Source organism: Entelurus aequoreus, linkage group LG03 (assembly GCF_033978785.1).
Source record: "Entelurus aequoreus isolate RoL-2023_Sb linkage group LG03, RoL_Eaeq_v1.1, whole genome shotgun sequence".
Lineage (NCBI taxonomy): Eukaryota > Metazoa > Chordata > Actinopteri > Syngnathiformes > Syngnathidae > Entelurus > Entelurus aequoreus.
In genome coordinates this window covers 79,739,196-79,758,811 of record NC_084733.1, presented here as the reverse complement: position 1 = coordinate 79,758,811, position 19,616 = coordinate 79,739,196, and the positions used below count along the sequence as shown (strand labels likewise).

The 19,616-nt window shown below is 36.6% G+C and overlaps 1 protein-coding gene across 1 annotated transcript in view; it reads right to left on the bottom strand.

The window, feature by feature from the left end:
* lrrk2 (leucine-rich repeat kinase 2) overlaps positions 1-19,616 on the bottom strand; it is a 114,676-nt gene that overhangs the window by 8,444 nt on the left and 86,616 nt on the right. Inside the window, 14 exon segments of the mRNA XM_062042857.1 lie at positions 3,388-3,528; positions 3,594-3,781; positions 3,849-3,921; positions 4,034-4,227; positions 6,064-6,264; positions 6,334-6,434; positions 8,758-8,928; positions 9,030-9,190; positions 9,262-9,452; positions 9,523-9,635; positions 15,277-15,423; positions 15,482-15,673; positions 17,100-17,246; positions 19,302-19,456. Of these exon segments, the coding sequence (XP_061898841.1) occupies positions 3,388-3,528; positions 3,594-3,781; positions 3,849-3,921; positions 4,034-4,227; positions 6,064-6,264; positions 6,334-6,434; positions 8,758-8,928; positions 9,030-9,190; positions 9,262-9,452; positions 9,523-9,635; positions 15,277-15,423; positions 15,482-15,673; positions 17,100-17,246; positions 19,302-19,456 (2,175 nt within the window).

The following is a 19,616-nucleotide window of genomic DNA, read 5'->3' as shown; positions in this document are numbered from 1 at the left end:
ACTGTTTTGTGAGGACATTTGTCTTCGCGGGGACATGATTACTAGTCCAACACAAGAAATGTGAGGATGTTGTCAAAGATGCTCTGAAATCAGAGCAGAACATTTAAATACTATCTACAGTATTTCTGTCTTTTACATCTTGCAGTGGCTGTTGCGTTAAAATGACATTTTGTGTAAGGACACTTGTCCTTGTGGGGACATGTTTACTAGTCCAACACAAGAAATGTGAGGAGGTTGTCAAAAATGCTTTGAAATCAGAGCAAAACTTGTAAATACTATCTACAGTATTCCTGTCTTTTACATCTTGCAGTGTGAGGGCATTTGTCCTCGCGGGGACATGTTTGCTTTTACAAAACAAAAAATGTGAGAATGTTGTCAAAGATGCTCTGAAATCAGAGCAGACCATCAAGAAGCTTTCATTCCTGCCATTCATGTCTTGCAGATATTGTTGAAATGACATTGTGCATGTCCTTGTGGGGACATGTTAACTAGTCCAACACAACAAATGTAAGGATGTTGTCAAAGATGCTTTAAAATCAGAGTATAACTTTTAAATGCTATCTCAAGTAATTCCTGTCTTTTACGTTTAGCAGTGACTGTTATGTTCAAATAATATTTAGCGCGAAGACATTTGTTCTTACAGGGACATGTTTACTAGTCCAACACAAGGAATGTGAGAATGTTGTCAAATATGCTTTGAAATCAGAGCAGAACTATTATATGTTGTATAATTAATTCCTGTCTTCTACATCTTGCAGTAAGAGTTTTTTGATGACATTTGTACTCGTGGGGACAATTTTGCTTTTCCAACACAAGAAATGTGAGCACGTTGTCAAATATGCTCTGAAATCAGAGTACAACTTTTAAATGCTATGTAAATTAATGTGTGTCTTTTTAGTCTTGCAGGGACTGTTGTGTATAATGACATTTAGTGTGAGCACATTTGTCCTCCCAGGGACATGTTTACTAGTCCAACACAAGAAATGTGAGAATGTTGTCAAATATGCTTTGAAATCAGAGCAGAACTTTTATATGCAGTATAATTAATTCCTGTCTTCTACATCTTGCAGTAACTGTTTTGTGAAGACACCTTTCCTCGTGGGGACAATTTTGCTTTTCCAACACAAGAAATGTGAGAATGTTGTCAAAGATGCTCTGAAATCAGAGCACAACTTTTAAATGCTATGTAAATTAATTTGTGTCTTTTTAGTCTTGCAGTGACTGTTGTGTTAAAATGACATTTAGCATGATGACATTTATCCTCACGGGGACATGTTTACTAGTCCAACACAAGAAATGTGAGAATGTTTTTGAAGATGATCTGAAATCAGAGCGGAACTTCTAAACACTATCTACAGTATTCCTGTGTTTCACGTCTTGCAGTGACTGTTTTGTGAGGATGATTGTCCTCGTGGGGACATTTTTGCTTTTCCAACACTAGAAATGTGAGGATGTTGTCAAAGATGTTCTGAAATCAGAGCAATACTTCTAAATGCTATGTAAATTAATTTGTGTCTTTTTAGTCTTGCAGTGACTGTTGTGTAAAATGACATTTAGCGTGAGGGCATTTGTCCTCCCAGGGACATGTTTACTAGTCCAACACAAGAATGTTTTTAGAGATGCTCTGAAATCAGAGCAGAACTTCTAAATACTATCTACAGTATTCCTGTCTTTTATGTCTTGCAGTGACTGTTTTGTGAGGATGATTGTCCTCGTGGGGACATATTTGCTTTTCCAACACAAGAAACGTGAGGATGTTGTCAAAGATGCTCTGAAATCAGAGCAGAACTTTTAAATGCTATGTAAATTAATGTGTGTCTTTTTAGTCTTGCAGGGACTGTTGTGTATAATGACATTTAGTGTGAGCACATTTGTCCTACCAGGGACATGTTTACTAGTCCAACACAAGAAATGTGAGAATGTTGTCAAATATGCTTTGAAATCAGAGCAGAACTTTTATATGCAGTATAATTAATTCCTGTCTTCTACATCTTGCAGTAACTGTTTTGTGAAGACACTTTTCCTCGTGGGGACAATTTTGCTTTTCCAACACAAGAAATGTGAGAATGTTGTCAAAGATGCTCTACAATCAGAGCAGAACTTTTAAATGCTATGTAAATTAATTTGTGTCTTTTTAGTCTTGCAGTGACTGTTGTGTTAAAATGACATTTAGCATGATGACATTTATCCTCACGGGGACATGTTTACTAGTCCAACACAAGAAATGTGAGAATGTTTTTGAAGATGATCTGAAATCAGAGCGGAACTTCTAAACACTATCTACAGTATTCCTGTGTTTCACGTCTTGCAGTGACTGTTTTGTGAGGATGATTGTCCTCGTGGGGACATTTTTGTATTTTTGCTTTTCCAACACTAGAAATGTGAGGATGTTGTCAAAGATGTTCTGAAATCAGAGCAATACTTCTAAATGCTATGTAAATTAATTTGTGTCTTTTTAGTCTTGCAGTGACTGTTGTGTAAAATGACATTTAGCGTGAGGGCATTTGTCCTCCCAGGGACATGTTTACTAGTCCAACACAAGAATGTTTTTAGAGATGCTCTGAAATCAGAGCAGAACTTCTAAATACTATCTACAGTATTCCTGTCTTTTATGTCTTGCAGTGACTGTTTTGTGAGGATGATTGTCCTCGTGGGGACATATTTGCTTTTCCAACACAAGAAACGTGAGGATGTTGTCAAAGATGTTCTGAAATCAGAGCAATACTTCTAAATGCTATGTAAATTAATTTGTGTCTTTTTAGTCTTGCAGTGACTGTTGTGTAAAATGACATTTAGCGTGAGGGCATTTGTCCTCCCAGGGACATGTTTACTAGTCCAACACAAGAATGTTTTAGAGATGCTCTGAAATCAGAGCAGAACTTCTAAATACTATCTACAGTATTCCTGTCTTTTATGTCTTGCAGTGACTGTTTTGTGAGGATGATTGTCCTCGTGGGGACATATTTGCTTTTCCAACACAAGAAACGTGAGGATGTTGTCAAAGATGCTCTGAAATCAGAGCAGAACTTTTAAATGCTACGTAAATTAATTTGTGTCTTTTTAGACTTGCAGTGATTGTAAAATGACATTTAGCGTGAGGGCATTTGTCCTCCCAGGGACATGTTTACTAGTCCAACACAAGAATGTTTTTAAAGATGCTCTGAAATCAGAGCAGAACTTCTAAATACTATCTACAGTTTTTCTGTCTTTCACGTCTTGCGGTGACTGTTTTGAAACATTGTAAAAAACATTATGCCAATCCCAAACCTTCCCAGAAAAAGTACTGGTTCGGGACGCGTGTGTTTTTTCCGACACTTTTAGGACAGAGTTGAATAAATGTCCGTGAACTTTAAGAAGGACAAAAGAGTTCCTGATAGAGTTGTGTACCTAATCATTTGGGCGCAGTCAATGCAGTCCACCATCCTCTCAGTCCTCTTGTCCCAGACCTCCACGGTGGACATTCCAGCCTTGCTGAGGTAGACGTATTTGTCCACCACCATGCGGGACACACCCGCCTTGCTCTGATGCCTGCACAGCACACATGGGTCAGACGAGTTAGACGGTCAGGACGAGCGGCGAGGACTTGGATTTACCGTAAGATGGAGTCGGGTCTGGTGTCCAGGGTCTTGCCGACGTCGTAGTCGGCCGTGAAGGACATGATCTTGGTCCCGCAGGCGGCCCAAACGCACCTGCTGTCCAGGGAGTAGGTGGACTGTCCCAGGCACATGACGGGTGTGTTGACGCTGCCCAACGTCAACACTTTGACCGGCTGTCCTTGGTCCTGTTGGAGGACAAAGACCACATTGGACTCTGGATGAAGAACCTCCTCTGGAGTTGCTCTTTCTCACCTTGAATGCAGACTGGTCAAAAACTGAGAGCACGCCGTCTGCGGTCCCGACCAGAAGATAGTTCTGTCTTTGTCTGAGAACAACAAGGACACGAAGACCATTTGGACTTAAGGACAACAAGACCGAAGACTGAAGCAGACCAGGTTTAAAACCGACAGGGTTCTTGCTGTGTCAGGTGCACTTACAGGCGTGGGGGGTGCACGTGGAAGTAGAGCGAGGTGACGGCGTCGCTGACACTCTGCAGGCGGTGCCACGACGTCGCGTCTTCGGCGTTCATCGCCACCAGCGAGCCCGACTGCGTGCCGGCCACCAGCCAATCACACGCCTCGCCGGGGATTCTGACGGTGACGAGACACAGGACGGGACTGTTGTCCACGTCCTTAGAAGAGGTACAGTAGTGCGTATGACTGTCTGTGACTTCGCCTTTTTGCAACATTACCATGCTAACAGTTAGCATACGTCACCTACCAAGTGATATACAGTAACTCTTGAGGTGGACGGCGGGAAATTTGGCTAGCAAAGTTAGCAAGTTAATATTAGCATGCTGCCATATGTCACGTACCGCCACCTATCTTATATTGGTTGCAGTGCCTGGTTTCTGGGTGAAAGGGCGTAGCCACCCGCACGCATACCTGATGCAAATCTCCTCCTGACTACTTAAGCTCTCCAGTCCCTTCACTCGGCGCCAGTAGATTTCCTGATGATTCACCCTTCCAGTCGTGTGCATCTCCTCTGCTTTGGCTCCACTCACGCTTCTCGCTCCCTGTGACTCAGTCCCAGCGTGGCTGTGCAGTGTTAACTGTTACCTCTCACACAATAAGTGTGCATCCTTCATTTTGTTTTGCTCACACATTTTTGAGTGTTCTTTTTGTTATTATTCTTATATATATTTTGCTCTATGTTGGGGACCTAAGCCGTCGTGACAATGTAACTTTGTGGTGTACGGCGGCAAAATTGGCTAAAAATGTTAGCATATGTCAAGTACCAATATTATTATATGGGGAAAAGGGTTGCAAAATTAGTTAAAAATAAGTTAGCATGTTAATGTTAGCGTGCTAACAGCATACATCATGTACCGAGTAATATGACTGGGGGAGAGGGTTGCAAAATTTGTTTTAAAAATGAAGTTAGCATGCTAATGTTAACATGCTAACAGCATATATCATGTACCATTTTGTATGACTGTGGAAAAGTGGCGCAAAATTTGTTTAAAAAAAGTTAGCATGCTAGATATGTCAAGTATCAAGTTATATGACTGGGGAAAAGGGTTGCAAAATTAGTAGAAAAAACTTAGCTTGCTAATTTTTGCATGCTAACAGCACATGTCATGTACCAAGTTACATGACTGGGGAAAAAGGGTTGCAAAATTAGTTTTAAAAAAAGTTTGCATGCTAATGTTAGCATGAAAACAGCACATGTCATGTACCAGGTTATATGACTGTAGGGAAAAGAGTTGCAAAAGGATTTTAAAATAAATTTTAAAAAAGAATTAGCATGCTAACAGTTATGCTAACAGCATGTGTCACATATCAAGTTTTATGACTAAGATATAGGGCTGCAAAATTACGTAAAACGTGTAAAAATAGCTTTTGAAATTTTTTTTAGCATGATAATGTTAGCATGCTAACAGTTAGCATATGTCAGGCACCAGGTTATATGACGTTGGGGAAAAAGGTTGGAAAATTAGTAAAAATTTTAAAAAAAAAGTTAGCATTCTAACACTTAGCATGTGTCACATACCAAGTTTTATGACTAAGGTGTAGGGCTGCAAAATTAGATTTAAAAAAGTGTAAAAATAGCTAAAAAATAAATAAATAAAAAAGTTAACATCATCATGTTAGCATGCTAACAGTTAGCATATGTCATGCACCAAGTTATATGAAGTTGGGGAAAAGGCTTGCAAAATTAGTAAAAAAAAGTTAGAATGCTCATAGTTAACACGTGTAAACCAAGTTTTATGACAAAGGTGTAGGGCTGCAAAATTTGATAAAAAAGTGTAAAAATAAAATAAAAATGTTAGCATGCTAACAGTTAGCATATGTCATGTACCAAGTTATATGACGTTGGGGAAAAGGGTTGCAAAATTAGTAAAAAATAAAATAAAAAAAAGTTAGCAAGCTAAAATTTTGGTAAAACGTGTAAAAATAGCAAAAAAAGTTATTAGATAATGTTAGCATGCTCGTCGCGTCTGTGTGAGGCATGTGTGCGTGGTTACCTGCGTGGTGACCGTGTTAGATTCCAGGTCTACAGTGGTGACACAGCCCGTCCTCTGGGTGCTGCTGCCCCCTCCCAGCCAGGCGGTCATGGCGTGACGGCCGAGAGTAGTCACGGTGAAGCAATCAGCGCTGATGGCAGTGGGAAGCAGCGTCTCCATCATCAGACACAACATGTCACCTGCAGTCAGCCTGTCAAACACCTGCCGGCACACCAAACCCAAACATGGAACATCTTCAACCTGCCAGCGAGTCCTCTGGAGGCTCCAAACCTGGGCGGACGTCGGCCGGTCCTGAGGGTTCGGTCTCAAGCAGTCCTTCATCAGAGCCTGGAAGCTGGGCCAAGGAGAAGATCCGTAGTGTTTCACTGGATCTAATCATCAAAGTCATTATCAGCTTCACAATCAGTATCGGACTATTTCCACAGTATGCTAGCTTTTTTTAAAAGCTAATTTTGTAGGTATACACCATATTTTGCTACTTGATACATGCTAATGTTAGCATGCTAGCATTTTTTCCAACACATTTTTTCAGATACACATCACAGAGTAATATATTTTGCTACTTGATACATGCTAATGTTAGCATGCTAGCATTTTTTCCAACACATTTTTCAGGTACACATCACAGAGTAATATATTTTGCTACTTGATACATGCTAATGTTAGCATGCTAGCATTTTATTAACACATTTTTTTCAGAGAGTATTATATTTTGGTACTTGACACATGTAACAGTTTATATTTTAGCATGTTAACTTTATCATGCTAGCTTTTTTTAGCTAAATTACCTCAATGCCATATATTTTGGTATTTTAATAAAACATGTGGCACCATTTTTATCCTTTTAATATTAGCATGCTAGCTGTTTTGCAAATTTTCGCACATATAAGGAAACCTCAGCGTCAAATATTTTGTTACTTGGAAAATGATACCTGTTAGCATGCTAGCATTTTTTCAACACATTTACTACTTGATACGTGTAACAGTTAACATTTTAGCATGTTAACATTATCATGCTAGCTTTTTTTAGCTAAATTACCTCAATGTCATATATGTTGGTATTTTAATAAAACGTGTGGCACAATTATTAGCCTTTTAATAATAGCATGCTAGCTGTTTTGCAAATTTTCGCACGTATAAGGAAACCTCAGCGTCAAATACTTTGTTACTTGGAAAATTATACCTGTTAGCATGTTAGCATTTTTTCAACACATTTTACAGGTACACATCACAGAGTATTATATTTTGGTACGTGACACACGTAACAGTTAACATTTTAGCATGTTTAACATTATCATGCTAGCTTTTATTAGCTAAATTACCTCAATGTCATATATGTTGGTATTTTAATAAAACGTGTTAGCCTTTTAATATTAGCATGCTAGCTGTTTTGCAAATTTTCGCACATATAAGGAAACCTCGGCGTCAAATATTTTGTTACTTGGAAAATGATACCTGTTAGCATGCTAGCATTTTTTCAACACATTTTACAGGTACACATCACAGAGTAATATATTTTGGTACGTGACACATGTAACAGTTAATATTTTAGCACATTAACATTATCATGCTAGCTTTTTTTAGCTAAATTACCTCAATGTCATATATGTTGGTATTTTAATAAAACGTGTGGCACAATTATTAGCCTTTTAATAATAGCATGCTAGCTGCTTTGCAAATTTTCGCACGTATACGGAAACCTCAGCGTCAAATACTTTGTTACTTGGAAAATTATACCTGTTAGCATTTTTTCAACACATTTTACAGGTACACATCACAGAGTATTATATTTTGGTACGTGACACACGTAACAGTTAACATTTTAGCATGTTTAACATTATCATGCTAGCTTTTATTAGCTAAATTACCTCAATGTCATATATGTTGGTATTTTAATAAAACGTGTTAGCCTTTTAATATTAGCATGCTAGCTGTTTTGCAAATTTTCGCACATATGAGGAAACCTCGGCGTCAAATATTTTGTTACTTGGAAAATGATACCTGTTAGCATGCTAGCATTTTTTCAACACATTTTACAGGTACACATCACAGAGTAATATATTTTGGTACGTGACACATGTAACAGTTAATATTTTAGCATATCAACATTATCATGCTAGCTTTTTTTAGCTAAATTACCTCAATGTCATATATGTTGGTATTTTAAATAAAACGTATGGCACCATTATTAGCCTTTTAATATTAGCATGCTAGCTGTTTTGCAAATTTTCGCACGTATAAGGAAACCTCAGCGTCAAATATTTTGTTACTTGGAAAACGATACCTGTTAGCATGCTAACTTTTTTTTTTCCCTCTAATTTTGTAGGTGTATTATATTTTGGTACGTGATGCATGCTAATGTATTTCAAACACATTTTCAGGTGCACACCTCAAAGTAGTATATTTTGGTACTTTACGCATTTTACAGTTAGCATTTTAGCATGCTAATATTAGTTATATAATATTAATTTACCAGGTATATACACCTGACTGTTACATATTTTGGTATTTCCCTGGCTGTAAGCATGCTATTGTTAGCATGTTAGCATAGTACTGTAAAGATGCTAGCTTTTTTACCTAATTTTGCTCATATTTTCTGTTGCTTGACGCTATCTGGCCAGCGTGCTAACTGTTAGCGTTTCAGTTCACGAAATGTCTACCAAAATGGCTTTTTCTAGCTCTTTAGCGCTTCACCTGGTAGTTTTCCCTGCACGGCCACCTCGTCGAACTCGCTGGGGAACTTCATGCCGTCTGAGATGCGCTCCCCGCCGGTCAGCAGGTCGTAGAGCAGAAGTCCGAAGGAGAAGACGTCGGCTTGCTGGTTGTAGGTCACGTTACCTCTGGCCACCTCCGGTGCCCGGAAACCTGCAGCAAGAACGTGGAATCGTACGAAAGGCGGAGCTTCCAAAGGTGATTTGCGCTCACGATGGCGCCAACAAAACTAGCAGACGTAAGTTCTGCTTCACCTGGCGTGCCCTCAGAACTGCGGACCCCCATGCCGCAGCAGTACTGAGCGATACCGTAGTCGGTGATCTTGGCGACGACCTCGGAGTCGGCCTTCAGGTTGAAGAGGAGAACGTTGTGAGGCTTCAGGTCGCGGTAGATGATCATGGCCGAGTGAAGGTACCTGGTTGACGAGAGTCTTTTTAGAGCCTTGGCGCCGCTACGCCGCACCGGACCCGGGGTCGCGCCGCGTACCTGAGGCCGTCGGCCACGTGCAGGGCGATCCTGTGCCGCAGCTTCCTGTTCAGGCTGCCCTGCCTCTGCTGGAAGAGCGAGTCCAGGGAGCCGCGCATGGCCAGCTCCATCACCAGGACGTGCGGCGCTGCGCCGGCCGCCAGCAGGCCCACCAGGCTGGGGTGGCGCAGGCGACCCAGAACCGCCAGCTCCTGGAAGGAGTGGAGGGGGTGTGGCGCGTGAGATGTCACGCCGTCTGCCACGTGGTGGTGTAGCGTTTACCTGTCTGAGGAGCCGGTAGATGTGAAGTTCGGACGCGTGCTTGTTGAATAACTTGACAGCCACGTCCTCGTTCTTGTAGGTGCCTCGGTACACCGTCCCGAAGCCGCCATCGCCTGTTGGTGCAAACGCCCTTATTTGGTCTTGTTTTCTAGTACACCTGGACTAGGTCACACTCACCAAATACAGTTCTTGGTCCAGCATGCACGCTTTAAAAAGTAATCTTTGGGAGTTTTTACCGTCAAATCCACAGATTTTACTGTGAATGGAAAACTAGTACCACTTTTATTTTTTACAGCACTGTAAAAATAAATCAGATTTGAGTAAAATCAGTAGAAAATCAGTAGAAAATTAGCGACCAAGCTGGCATTTAAGTAGCGTAAAAATACCAGTGGTACAGATTTTACATTCATAGTCATTTTTTTTTTAATCAAAAAGTCTAGTTTTTTACTCTAAAATGTGCCAATCTTATTAAAAGGGTTGTAGAAAAAAAGTCAGATTTGAATAAAATCAGTAGAAAATCAGTAGAAAATCAGTAGAAAATCAGAGGAAAATCAGCGACCAAGCTGGCATTTAAGTAGCGTAAAAATAACAGTGGTAACGATTTTACATTCATAGCAAAAACAATTTTTATCAAAAAGTCTAGTTTTTTACTGTAAAATCTGCCAATCTTATTAACAGCGTTGTAGAAAAAAAGTCAGATCTGAATAAAATCAGTAGAAAATCAGTAGAAAATCAGCGACCAAGCTGGCATTTAAGTAGCGTAAAAATAACAGTGGTACCGATTTTACATTCATAGTCATTTTTTTTTAATCAAAAAGTCTAGTTTTTACTGTAAAATCTGCCAGTCTTATTAACAGGGTTGTAGAAAAAAAGTTAGACTTGAATAAAATCAGTAGAAAATCAGTAGAAAATCAACGACCAAGCTGGCATTTAAGTAGCGTAAAAATAACAGTGGTACCGATTTTACATTCATAGTCATTTTTTTTAAATCAAAAAGTCTAGTTTTTTTACTGTAAAATCTGCCAATCTTATTAACAGGGTTGTAGAAAAAAAGTCAGATTTGACTAAAATCAGTAGAAAATCAGTAGAAAATCAGTAGAAAATCAGCGACCAAGCTGGCATTTAAGTAGCGTAAAAATAACAGTGGTACCGATTTTACATTCTTTGTACTTTTTTTTTTAAATCAAAAAGTCTAGTTTTTATTGTAAAATCTGCCAATCTTATTAACAGGGTTGTAGAAAAAAAAGTCAGATTTGACTAAAATCAGTAGAAAATCAGTAGAAAATCAGTAGAAAATCAGCGACCAAGCTGGCATTTAAGTAGCGTAAAAATAACAGTGGTACCGATATTACATTCATAGTCATTTTTTTTTTGCAAAAAGTCTAGTTTTTTACTGTAAAATCTGCCAATCTTATTAACAGGGTTGTAGAAAAAAAGTTACCGGTAGACTTGAATAAAATCAGTAGAAAATCAGTAGAAAATGAGCGACCAAGCTGGCATTTAAGTAGCGTAAAAATAACAGTGGTACCGATTTTACATTCATAGTCATTTTTTTTTAATCAAAAAGTCTAGTTTTTTTACTGTAAAATCTGGCAATCTTATTAACAGGGTTGTAGAAAAAAAGTCAGACTTGAATAAAATCAGTAGAAAATCAGTAGAAAATGAGCGACCAAGCTCGCATTTAAGTAGCGTAAAAATAACAGTGGTACCGATTTTACATTCATAGTCATTTTTTTTAATCAAAAAGTCTATTTTTTACTGTAAAATCTGCCAATCTTATTAACAGGGTTGTAGAAAAAAAGTCAGATTTGACTAAAATCAGTAGAAAATCAGGGACCAAGCTGGAATTTAAGTAGCGTAAAAATAACAGTGGTACCGATTTTACATTCATAGTAATTTTTTTTTGCAAAAAGTCTAGTTTTTTACTGTAAAATCTGCCAATCTTATTAACAGGGTTGTAGAAAAAAAGTTAGACTTGAATAAAATCAGTAGAAAATCAGTAGAAAATCAGCGACCAAGCTGGCATTTAAGTAGCGTAAAAATAACAGTGGTACCGATTTTACATTCATAGTCATTTTTTTTAATCAAAAAGTCTATTTTTTACTGTAAAATCTGCCAATCTTATTAACAGGGTTGTAGAAAAAAAGTCAGATTGGAATAAAATCAGTAGAAAATCAGTAGAAAATCAGTAGAAAATTAGCGACCAAGCTTGCATTTAAGTAGCGTAAAAATAACAGTGGTACCGATTTTACATTCATAGTCATTTTTTTTTTAAATCAAAAAGTCTAGTTTTTTTACTGTAAAATCTGCCAATCTTATTAACAGGGTTGTAGAAAAAAAGTCAGATTGGAATAAAATCAGTAGAAAATCAGTAGAAAATGAGCGACCAAGCTTGCATTTAAGTAGCGTAAAAATAACAGTGGTACCGATTTTACATTCATAGTCATTTTTTTTTAATCAAAAAGTCTAGTTTTTTTACTGTAAAATCTGGCAATCTTATTAACAGGGTTGTAGAAAAAAAGTCAGACTTGAATAAAATCAGTAGAAAATCAGTAGAAAATGAGCGACCAAGCTCGCATTTAAGTAGCGTAAAAATAACAGTGGTACCGATTTTACATTCATAGTCATTTTTTTTAATCAAAAAGTCTATTTTTTACTGTAAAATCTGCCAATCTTATTAACAGGGTTGTAGAAAAAAAGTCAGATTTGACTAAAATCAGTAGAAAATCAGGGACCAAGCTGGAATTTAAGTAGCGTAAAAATAACAGTGGTACCGATTTTACATTCATAGTAATTTTTTTTTGCAAAAAGTCTAGTTTTTTACTGTAAAATCTGCCAATCTTATTAACAGGGTTGTAGAAAAAAAGTTAGACTTGAATAAAATCAGTAGAAAATCAGTAGAAAATCAGCGACCAAGCTGGCATTTAAGTAGCGTAAAAATAACAGTGGTACCGATTTTACATTCATAGTCATTTTTTTTAATCAAAAAGTCTATTTTTTACTGTAAAATCTGCCAATCTTATTAACAGGGTTGTAGAAAAAAAGTCAGATTGGAATAAAATCAGTAGAAAATCAGTAGAAAATCAGTAGAAAATTAGCGACCAAGCTTGCATTTAAGTAGCGTAAAAATAACAGTGGTACCGATTTTACATTCATAGTCATTTTTTTTTTAAATCAAAAAGTCTAGTTTTTTTACTGTAAAATCTGCCAATCTTATTAACAGGGTTGTAGAAAAAAAGTCAGATTGGAATAAAATCAGTAGAAAATCAGTAGAAAATGAGCGACCAAGCTTGCATTTAAGTAGCGTAAAAATAACAGTGGTACCGATTTTACATTCATAGTCATTTTTTTTTTAATCAAAAAGTCTAGTTTTTTTTACTGTAAAATCTGCCAATCTTATTAACAGGGTTGTAGAAAAAAAAGTCAGATTGGAATAAAATCAGTAGAAAATCAGTAGAAAATGAGCGACCAAGCTTGCATTTAAGTAGCGTAAAAATAACAGTGGTACCGATTTTACATTCATAGTCATTTTTTTTAAAATCAAAAAGTCTAGTTTTTTTACTGTAAAATCTGGCAATCTTATTAACAGGGTTGTAGAAAAAAAGTCAGATTTTACAGTAAAAAACTGGTAGCTCAGTTGACAGAATTTCACTGTTAAATCTACCGCTTATACACAAACTACTGTAAATTGAAAATGAGTTCTACTTTTATTTTTATAGCAACTATTAAAAAAAAAGTAAATATATTTAACGGTTAAAAAAAAAAAAATGGCAGCTCAGTCGCTAGAATTTTTACCCAAAAATTTGCATTAAAATTTTTTTTTACCATAAAAGCGACTGATTTTTTTTTACAGTGCTGTATAAAAGTCAGTAGTTTTTACAGTACAAATACCAACTGGTAGCTCAGTTGACAGAATTTACTGTAAAATGTACCATTTATACACAAATTACTGTATGTTGAAAATCAGTCCTACTTTTATTTTTATAGCAACTAATAAAAAAAAGTCAATAGATGTAACGGTAAACAAAAAATGGCAGCTCAGTCGCTACAATTTTTAAGTATAATTTACGGTGGTACTGATTTTTAATTTACAGTAGCTTGTGTATAAACTGTAGATTGTACAGGGAAATTCTGTCAACTGAGCTACCAGGTTGTTGTTTTTTACTGTAAAATCTACTCTAAAATCAGTCACTTTTATGGTAAAAATACAAATGTTACTGCAAATTGTTTTGTAAAAGTTTTAGCGAGTGAGCTGCCATTTTTTGTTGACCGTAAAATCTGACTTTTTTATAGTTGCTATAAAAATAAAAGTAGAACTGATTTTCAATATACAGTAGTTTGTGTATCAACGGTAGCTTTTACAGTGAAATTCTATCAACTAAGCTACCAGTTGTTTTTTTTACTGTAAAAACTACGGACTTTTATACAACACTGTAAAAAAAAGTCAGTCATTTTTATGGTAAAAAAAAAAAAAAAAGTACAGCAAATTTTTTGGTAAAATTTTAGCGACTGAGCTGCCATTTTTTTTGTTTACCGTAAAATCTACTAAGCTACCAGTTGTTGTTTTTTTACTGTAAAATGTACAGACTTTTATGCAGCACTTTAAAAAAAAGAAATTCAGACGCTTTTATGGTAAAAAAAAAAAAAAGACATTACAATTAAAATATTTACTGCAAATTTTAACAACTGAGCTGTAATTGTTTCTGCTGACTTTTATACAGCACTGTAAAAAAATGTTAGTTACTGTAAAATGTTCAGTGTTCAGTATACTGACTTTTTTTACAGCATTGTAAAAAAAACAAGTCAGTAGATTTTACAGTAAAAAAAATGGTAGCTCTGTCGCTAGAATTTTTATGTAAAATTTACGGCGGTACTGATTTTCAATTTCCAGAAATGTGTGTATGAACCGATTTTACAGTGAAATTCTGTCAACTGAGCTGCCAGGTTATACAGTAAAATGTACAGACTTTTATACAGCACTGTAAAAAAAAGTCAGTAGATTTTATGGTTAAAAAAACTTTTTTACTGCAAATTTTACTTAAAAATTCTAGCGACTGAGCTACTTTTTTTTCCTTTCTTTTTTTTAACCGTAAAATCTACTGACTTTTTTTGTTAAAGTTGTTATAAAAAATAAAATTAGGACTGTTTTTCCATTTTACAGAACTGTAAAAAAATTCATTTGATTTTACAGTAAAACATTTGCAGCTTTGTTGCAAGAATTGTACAGTAAAATTCCAGCAATTCAGCTGCCAATTTTCTTAAAGTAAAATCTAATGACTTTTTTCTTTTTTTACAATTTTGTAAAAACAAATTGTAAATTTTACAAATAAAAATGGCACTTCAGTCGGCAGATTTATATAAAAAATTTACATTAGATTTGACACCAAATTAGTGTAAATTGAAAATTTGGTACCACTGTACATTTTACAGTATAATTCTGGCGACAGAGCCTCAAGTTTTTATCGAGCTGTTTTTTTCTATGGTACTCATTTTAATACGTTGTACGCTGTTTTTTTATTAATCAATAAATTGTTTTAATACTTTTTTTTTGGAAGGGGACGGGTGAAGGACGTTCCGCTATTAATAAAAATTTGAAATTGTGAAAAAAAATTGTGAATGCTCCATAATGCGAGGAATAAAATCAATTCAAAAAATAATATTTTGCAGTAAAAAAAAGTCACAAATTCTCATGACCGAGCTGTCAGTTTTTTAACGTTGAAATCTCCTGGCGGTGTACTTCATGCAGCGACTCACCCAGGAGGTTTGTTTTGGAGAGGTCCACCTGCAGCTCGTCAGGGTCCAGGATGCTGCCAGGAGGCTGGTCGCTGAGCACCAGGTCCGGAGCGACCTGAGAGACGGGAATGGTGCAGCGAGGGTCCTCCGGGTTGACCAGCAGGAGATCTGGCGGAAGGAGAGGTGTGTCAGCGTGCACGGCGACACCTGCTGTGGCGGGACACACCTTGGTCGGCGCAGGTGAGAAGGTCCTCCAGCAGCATCTTGCTCCACTCCTGGTCGTCCTCGAAGCTGTACAGAGCCCATTTCTTCAGGAGAGCTTCTCCGCTGCCGTGCACGTCGGTGCTCAGCAGGCTTGGGAACCACTCCTCCAGCAGGGAGTCCACCTGGTCCACCATCTGACCCAGCAGGACCTGTCCTGTAGGGAGAGACAAGGCTCGCATGGCAGCTGGGAGGTGTCCAGATTCAAACCTCTTCTGACACAGTCATCATGTCAAAATGTCTATTGCAAATGTAAATATGTATTATTAAAGTATACACAATTACATCAAAAATATGAATATAATGATGAAAAAATTTACAGAAAATGTTGACATAATGCAAAAAAAATTGTAAAAAAGTATAAAAATGTTTAATAATGATAAAAAAATAAGGCAAGGATTTTTTTTAAATGTGAATATAATAATAAAACATTTTTATACAGTATGACAAAGTATAGAAAATGTACATAATGATAAAAATAAATATAAGACAAGGATTTTTTTTAAATGTCAATATAATAATACAAATGTCTATACATATGATAATGATAAAAAATGTATATTTACAGTAGTAGTTTGAAAATGCATAGGAAATGTTAATAATGAAAAACAAAAACACAACTTGAGATTTTTTTTAAATGTGGATAAAACATGTTATATTACCATTATGTGAAAATAATGATGAAACATGTATGTACAGTATGACATAATGTAAAATATATATGCAAAAAGCATAGACGGGTAAATCAATAATAATAACAAATAAATATACTGTATGGATGTTTAAAAAATGTGAATACAATTATGTATATACTGTACAGTATGACAAATAATTGAAAAATATATAGAACATGTAAATTAATGATAATTATAAAAATTGTATATTTACAGTAGTTGTAAAAATGTATAGAATATTTAAATTAGGAAAAACAAAAAATAATGTTGGTTTTTTTTTATGTGGATAATGATTAAAAAATATATTACCAGCATGACAAATAATGTGAATATAATGATGAAAAATGTATGTCAAGTACTTGCATACAATTTAAAAAAAAAAAAGTAAAAACTGTAGAAATGTAAATAATAATGATAAAAATATATATACTATAGAGATTTTTTATGTAAATGTGAATATAATGATTACAAATGTAAAATGTACATAATAATGATGAAAATATACAATTTGGAAATCAATGATAGTTATTTAAAACATGTGTACATACAGTAGTCGTGTAAAAACGGTTTAAAAATTTATAGAAAATGTCAATTATGAAAAACTAATATTTAATATTGGGTTTTTTTATGTGGATAATGCTGTGAAAATTATATTACCAGCATGACAAACAGTATGAATATATTGAAAAAATATGTTAAAATTATAGAAATTTAAATAGTAATGGAATATTATTTCATGTCTAGTAATGGAATATTATTTCATGTCTAGTAATGGAATATTATTTCATGTCTAGTAATGGAATATTATTTAATGTCTAGTAATAGAATATTATTTCATGTCTAGTCATGGAATATTATTTCATGTCAGTATTTTCCCATGTTTGTGGGAGAAGAAGTGATCCTCTTTACCGTTGCGTGAGGAGGGCACAGTGATCCTGACCACGCTGGAGGAGTCCTTCTGCTGGGCCCAAGACTCCACCAGACAGTACGCCTCAGGTGACCAGCTCAGGTACACACCTTGACTCCAGCACAACCTTTCAGGCTGTGAAGGCTTTTCTGTCCAGCACACACAAACAACATGATCAGATCAGGACCAGAGTCAGATTTATTGGCCAGCTAGGTTGAACACACAAAGACTTGGTGAACTCTTTGTTCAATGGAAACAATAAATACTCAAGGTGAATAGAGCAAAAGGATGACGGAGTGAGCACGAGTTTGTACATACTGTGAATTCCGGATTATAAGCCGCTACATTTTTTATAAAACTGTGCAGCTATCTTTATGGATTTTTCTTCGCTGACGGCCACAAAGCAAATATTTTTTATTAAACACACGCAAAGACGGTTAAATGGACGAGTTCTCTCACTGCGGGTGCTGCTGGATGTATGCGAATTCCTGCTGTTTATGGCTTTGAACCGGAAGTAAAAGTGCCGTTTGGTCTTCCAAACGTTCCATAGCGTTTCTACTCGTATATTATATATATCATTCATGTTTCCAAGCAACATTTGTAAATTTTACAATATAACTAAAACAATTCTTACTTCCTAGACCAGGGGTAGGGAACCTATGGCTCTCGAGCCAGATGTGGCTCTTTTAAAAACTGCATCTGGCTCGCAGATAAATCTTAGGTGACGTTGCTTAACACGATAAGTAATTAATAATTCCGCTGGTAATCCCAGTGTTAAAAATAACGTTCAAAATATAAAACATTCTCATGCATTTTAATCCAACCATCCGTTTCTACTGCACCTGTTCAAGAAGTCGCATTAATGGTAAAAAGTATTTTATTTATTATTGGTCAGCTTCAGAATAACAATGTTATTAAAAAGAATAAGAGACTTATTATACTCTAAAAATGCTGGTCTTACTTAAAAATGGACGCATTTAGTTGTTGTCAGAATAATTGTATCTAAGTTATCACAAAACTTTGTGTTTCCATGAGTTCCCGGCGAGCAGACAAAAGCTGCCTTTGATCTTACCAAGCAGAAGGCTTGTAAAACTCCACTGTGTATGATGGGAAGCGACATGGAGGTGTCGGTTTCTTTGATCTATTGTAATCCACAGGAAGATTTTGTCTTGACCCGCTCGGGATCTACAAAGCGAAGAGGAAGCATGACCTGACGCAAGCTCCAAGCTTTTTTTCTTTGAACTGTTTTGCGACCAAGGGCGACGGCTGTTTACAACCCCCTCCCCTTAGAAACAGATGTTGCCATGTAATCAGGGAAAGTCCAAATAAAAGAGGAGGCGTAGAATTCTCTTGTCAGAGCGTGGGACGACACTGTGCAAGGGTACAGGTCTACGCGTTTCTCCTCATTGAGTTAAATTGAATCCTGTCTCTGTTTAATTCCTTGCTTCTTGCCTGTTTAATAGATGTCATCAGTGCTTGAACCTGACAGTTGTATTAAGTGTTAAAAATATTATATGGCTCTCACGGAAATACATTTTAAAATATTTGGCTTTCATGGCTCTCCCTGCCAAAAAGGTTCCCGACCCCTGCCCTACACCGTCCCATGTGTGATGTCAGTAGGAGTGGTTTCATGCATATCTGTACATGCTATCGAAATGACGCTACTGTTGTTAGCATTAGCTAATATGCTAACACGTTTACAAATATCTGTGTTAGCATTATTAACTTACAATAACATTATTTTTGTACTGTTTCACTTTCACAAATTCCTCAGTGACTTCACCAAAACGTCACTGTGGAGTTATTGAGTCGGTTCAGCTAATTGAAGAGATAGCTTCCGCAGCTAGTGGGTCCATGGCGGTGACTTCTGTTTTGTTTGATCAGCCGTTTCACTGCCCTGTGACAGACACCGTTTGGAAACAATGTAAATAAAAATTTACAAAATAACTCATTTCACAACGCATGTATCTGCAGCTAATATATAGAAAACTATTTTTTTCCTTTAAGATTTAGTGGGTGTGGCTTATATACCGGTGCGCTCTACAGTCTGGTATTTATTTCCCAGCAATCAGAGTGATAGCCCGGGGGGAAGAAACTGTTCTCACGACGGCGTGTTTTGGCACACAGTCATAGATTGGTGAAAGGTTTAGGTGTGACACTTGTGTGTTTGTGTGTGTGTGTGTGTGTGAGTGTAGGTGTGTCACCTCTTCCATGGAGCATGTAGGCGGAGACTGCCAGCAAGCGGCAGATTTGGCGTGGCCAGTAATCCACGGGGAAGTAAGGCATCTCGTAGAGACGCACGATCACCTCCGACTTCTCGCAGTGCGGCAGAACAATGTGTGGTTTGTGCTTCGGCAAACTGCACAAACAGCAGGACAAAAAGTCAAAGCAGGACTTTGCATTCTTTTCAAGAATAACAATGGTACTGTTTTTCAATCTACTGTAGTTCGGTTATTTTTGCAGAAAAATCCTGCAAATTCTGTACTAACGTGCATCGATTCAGGTCAAATCAAACGGTG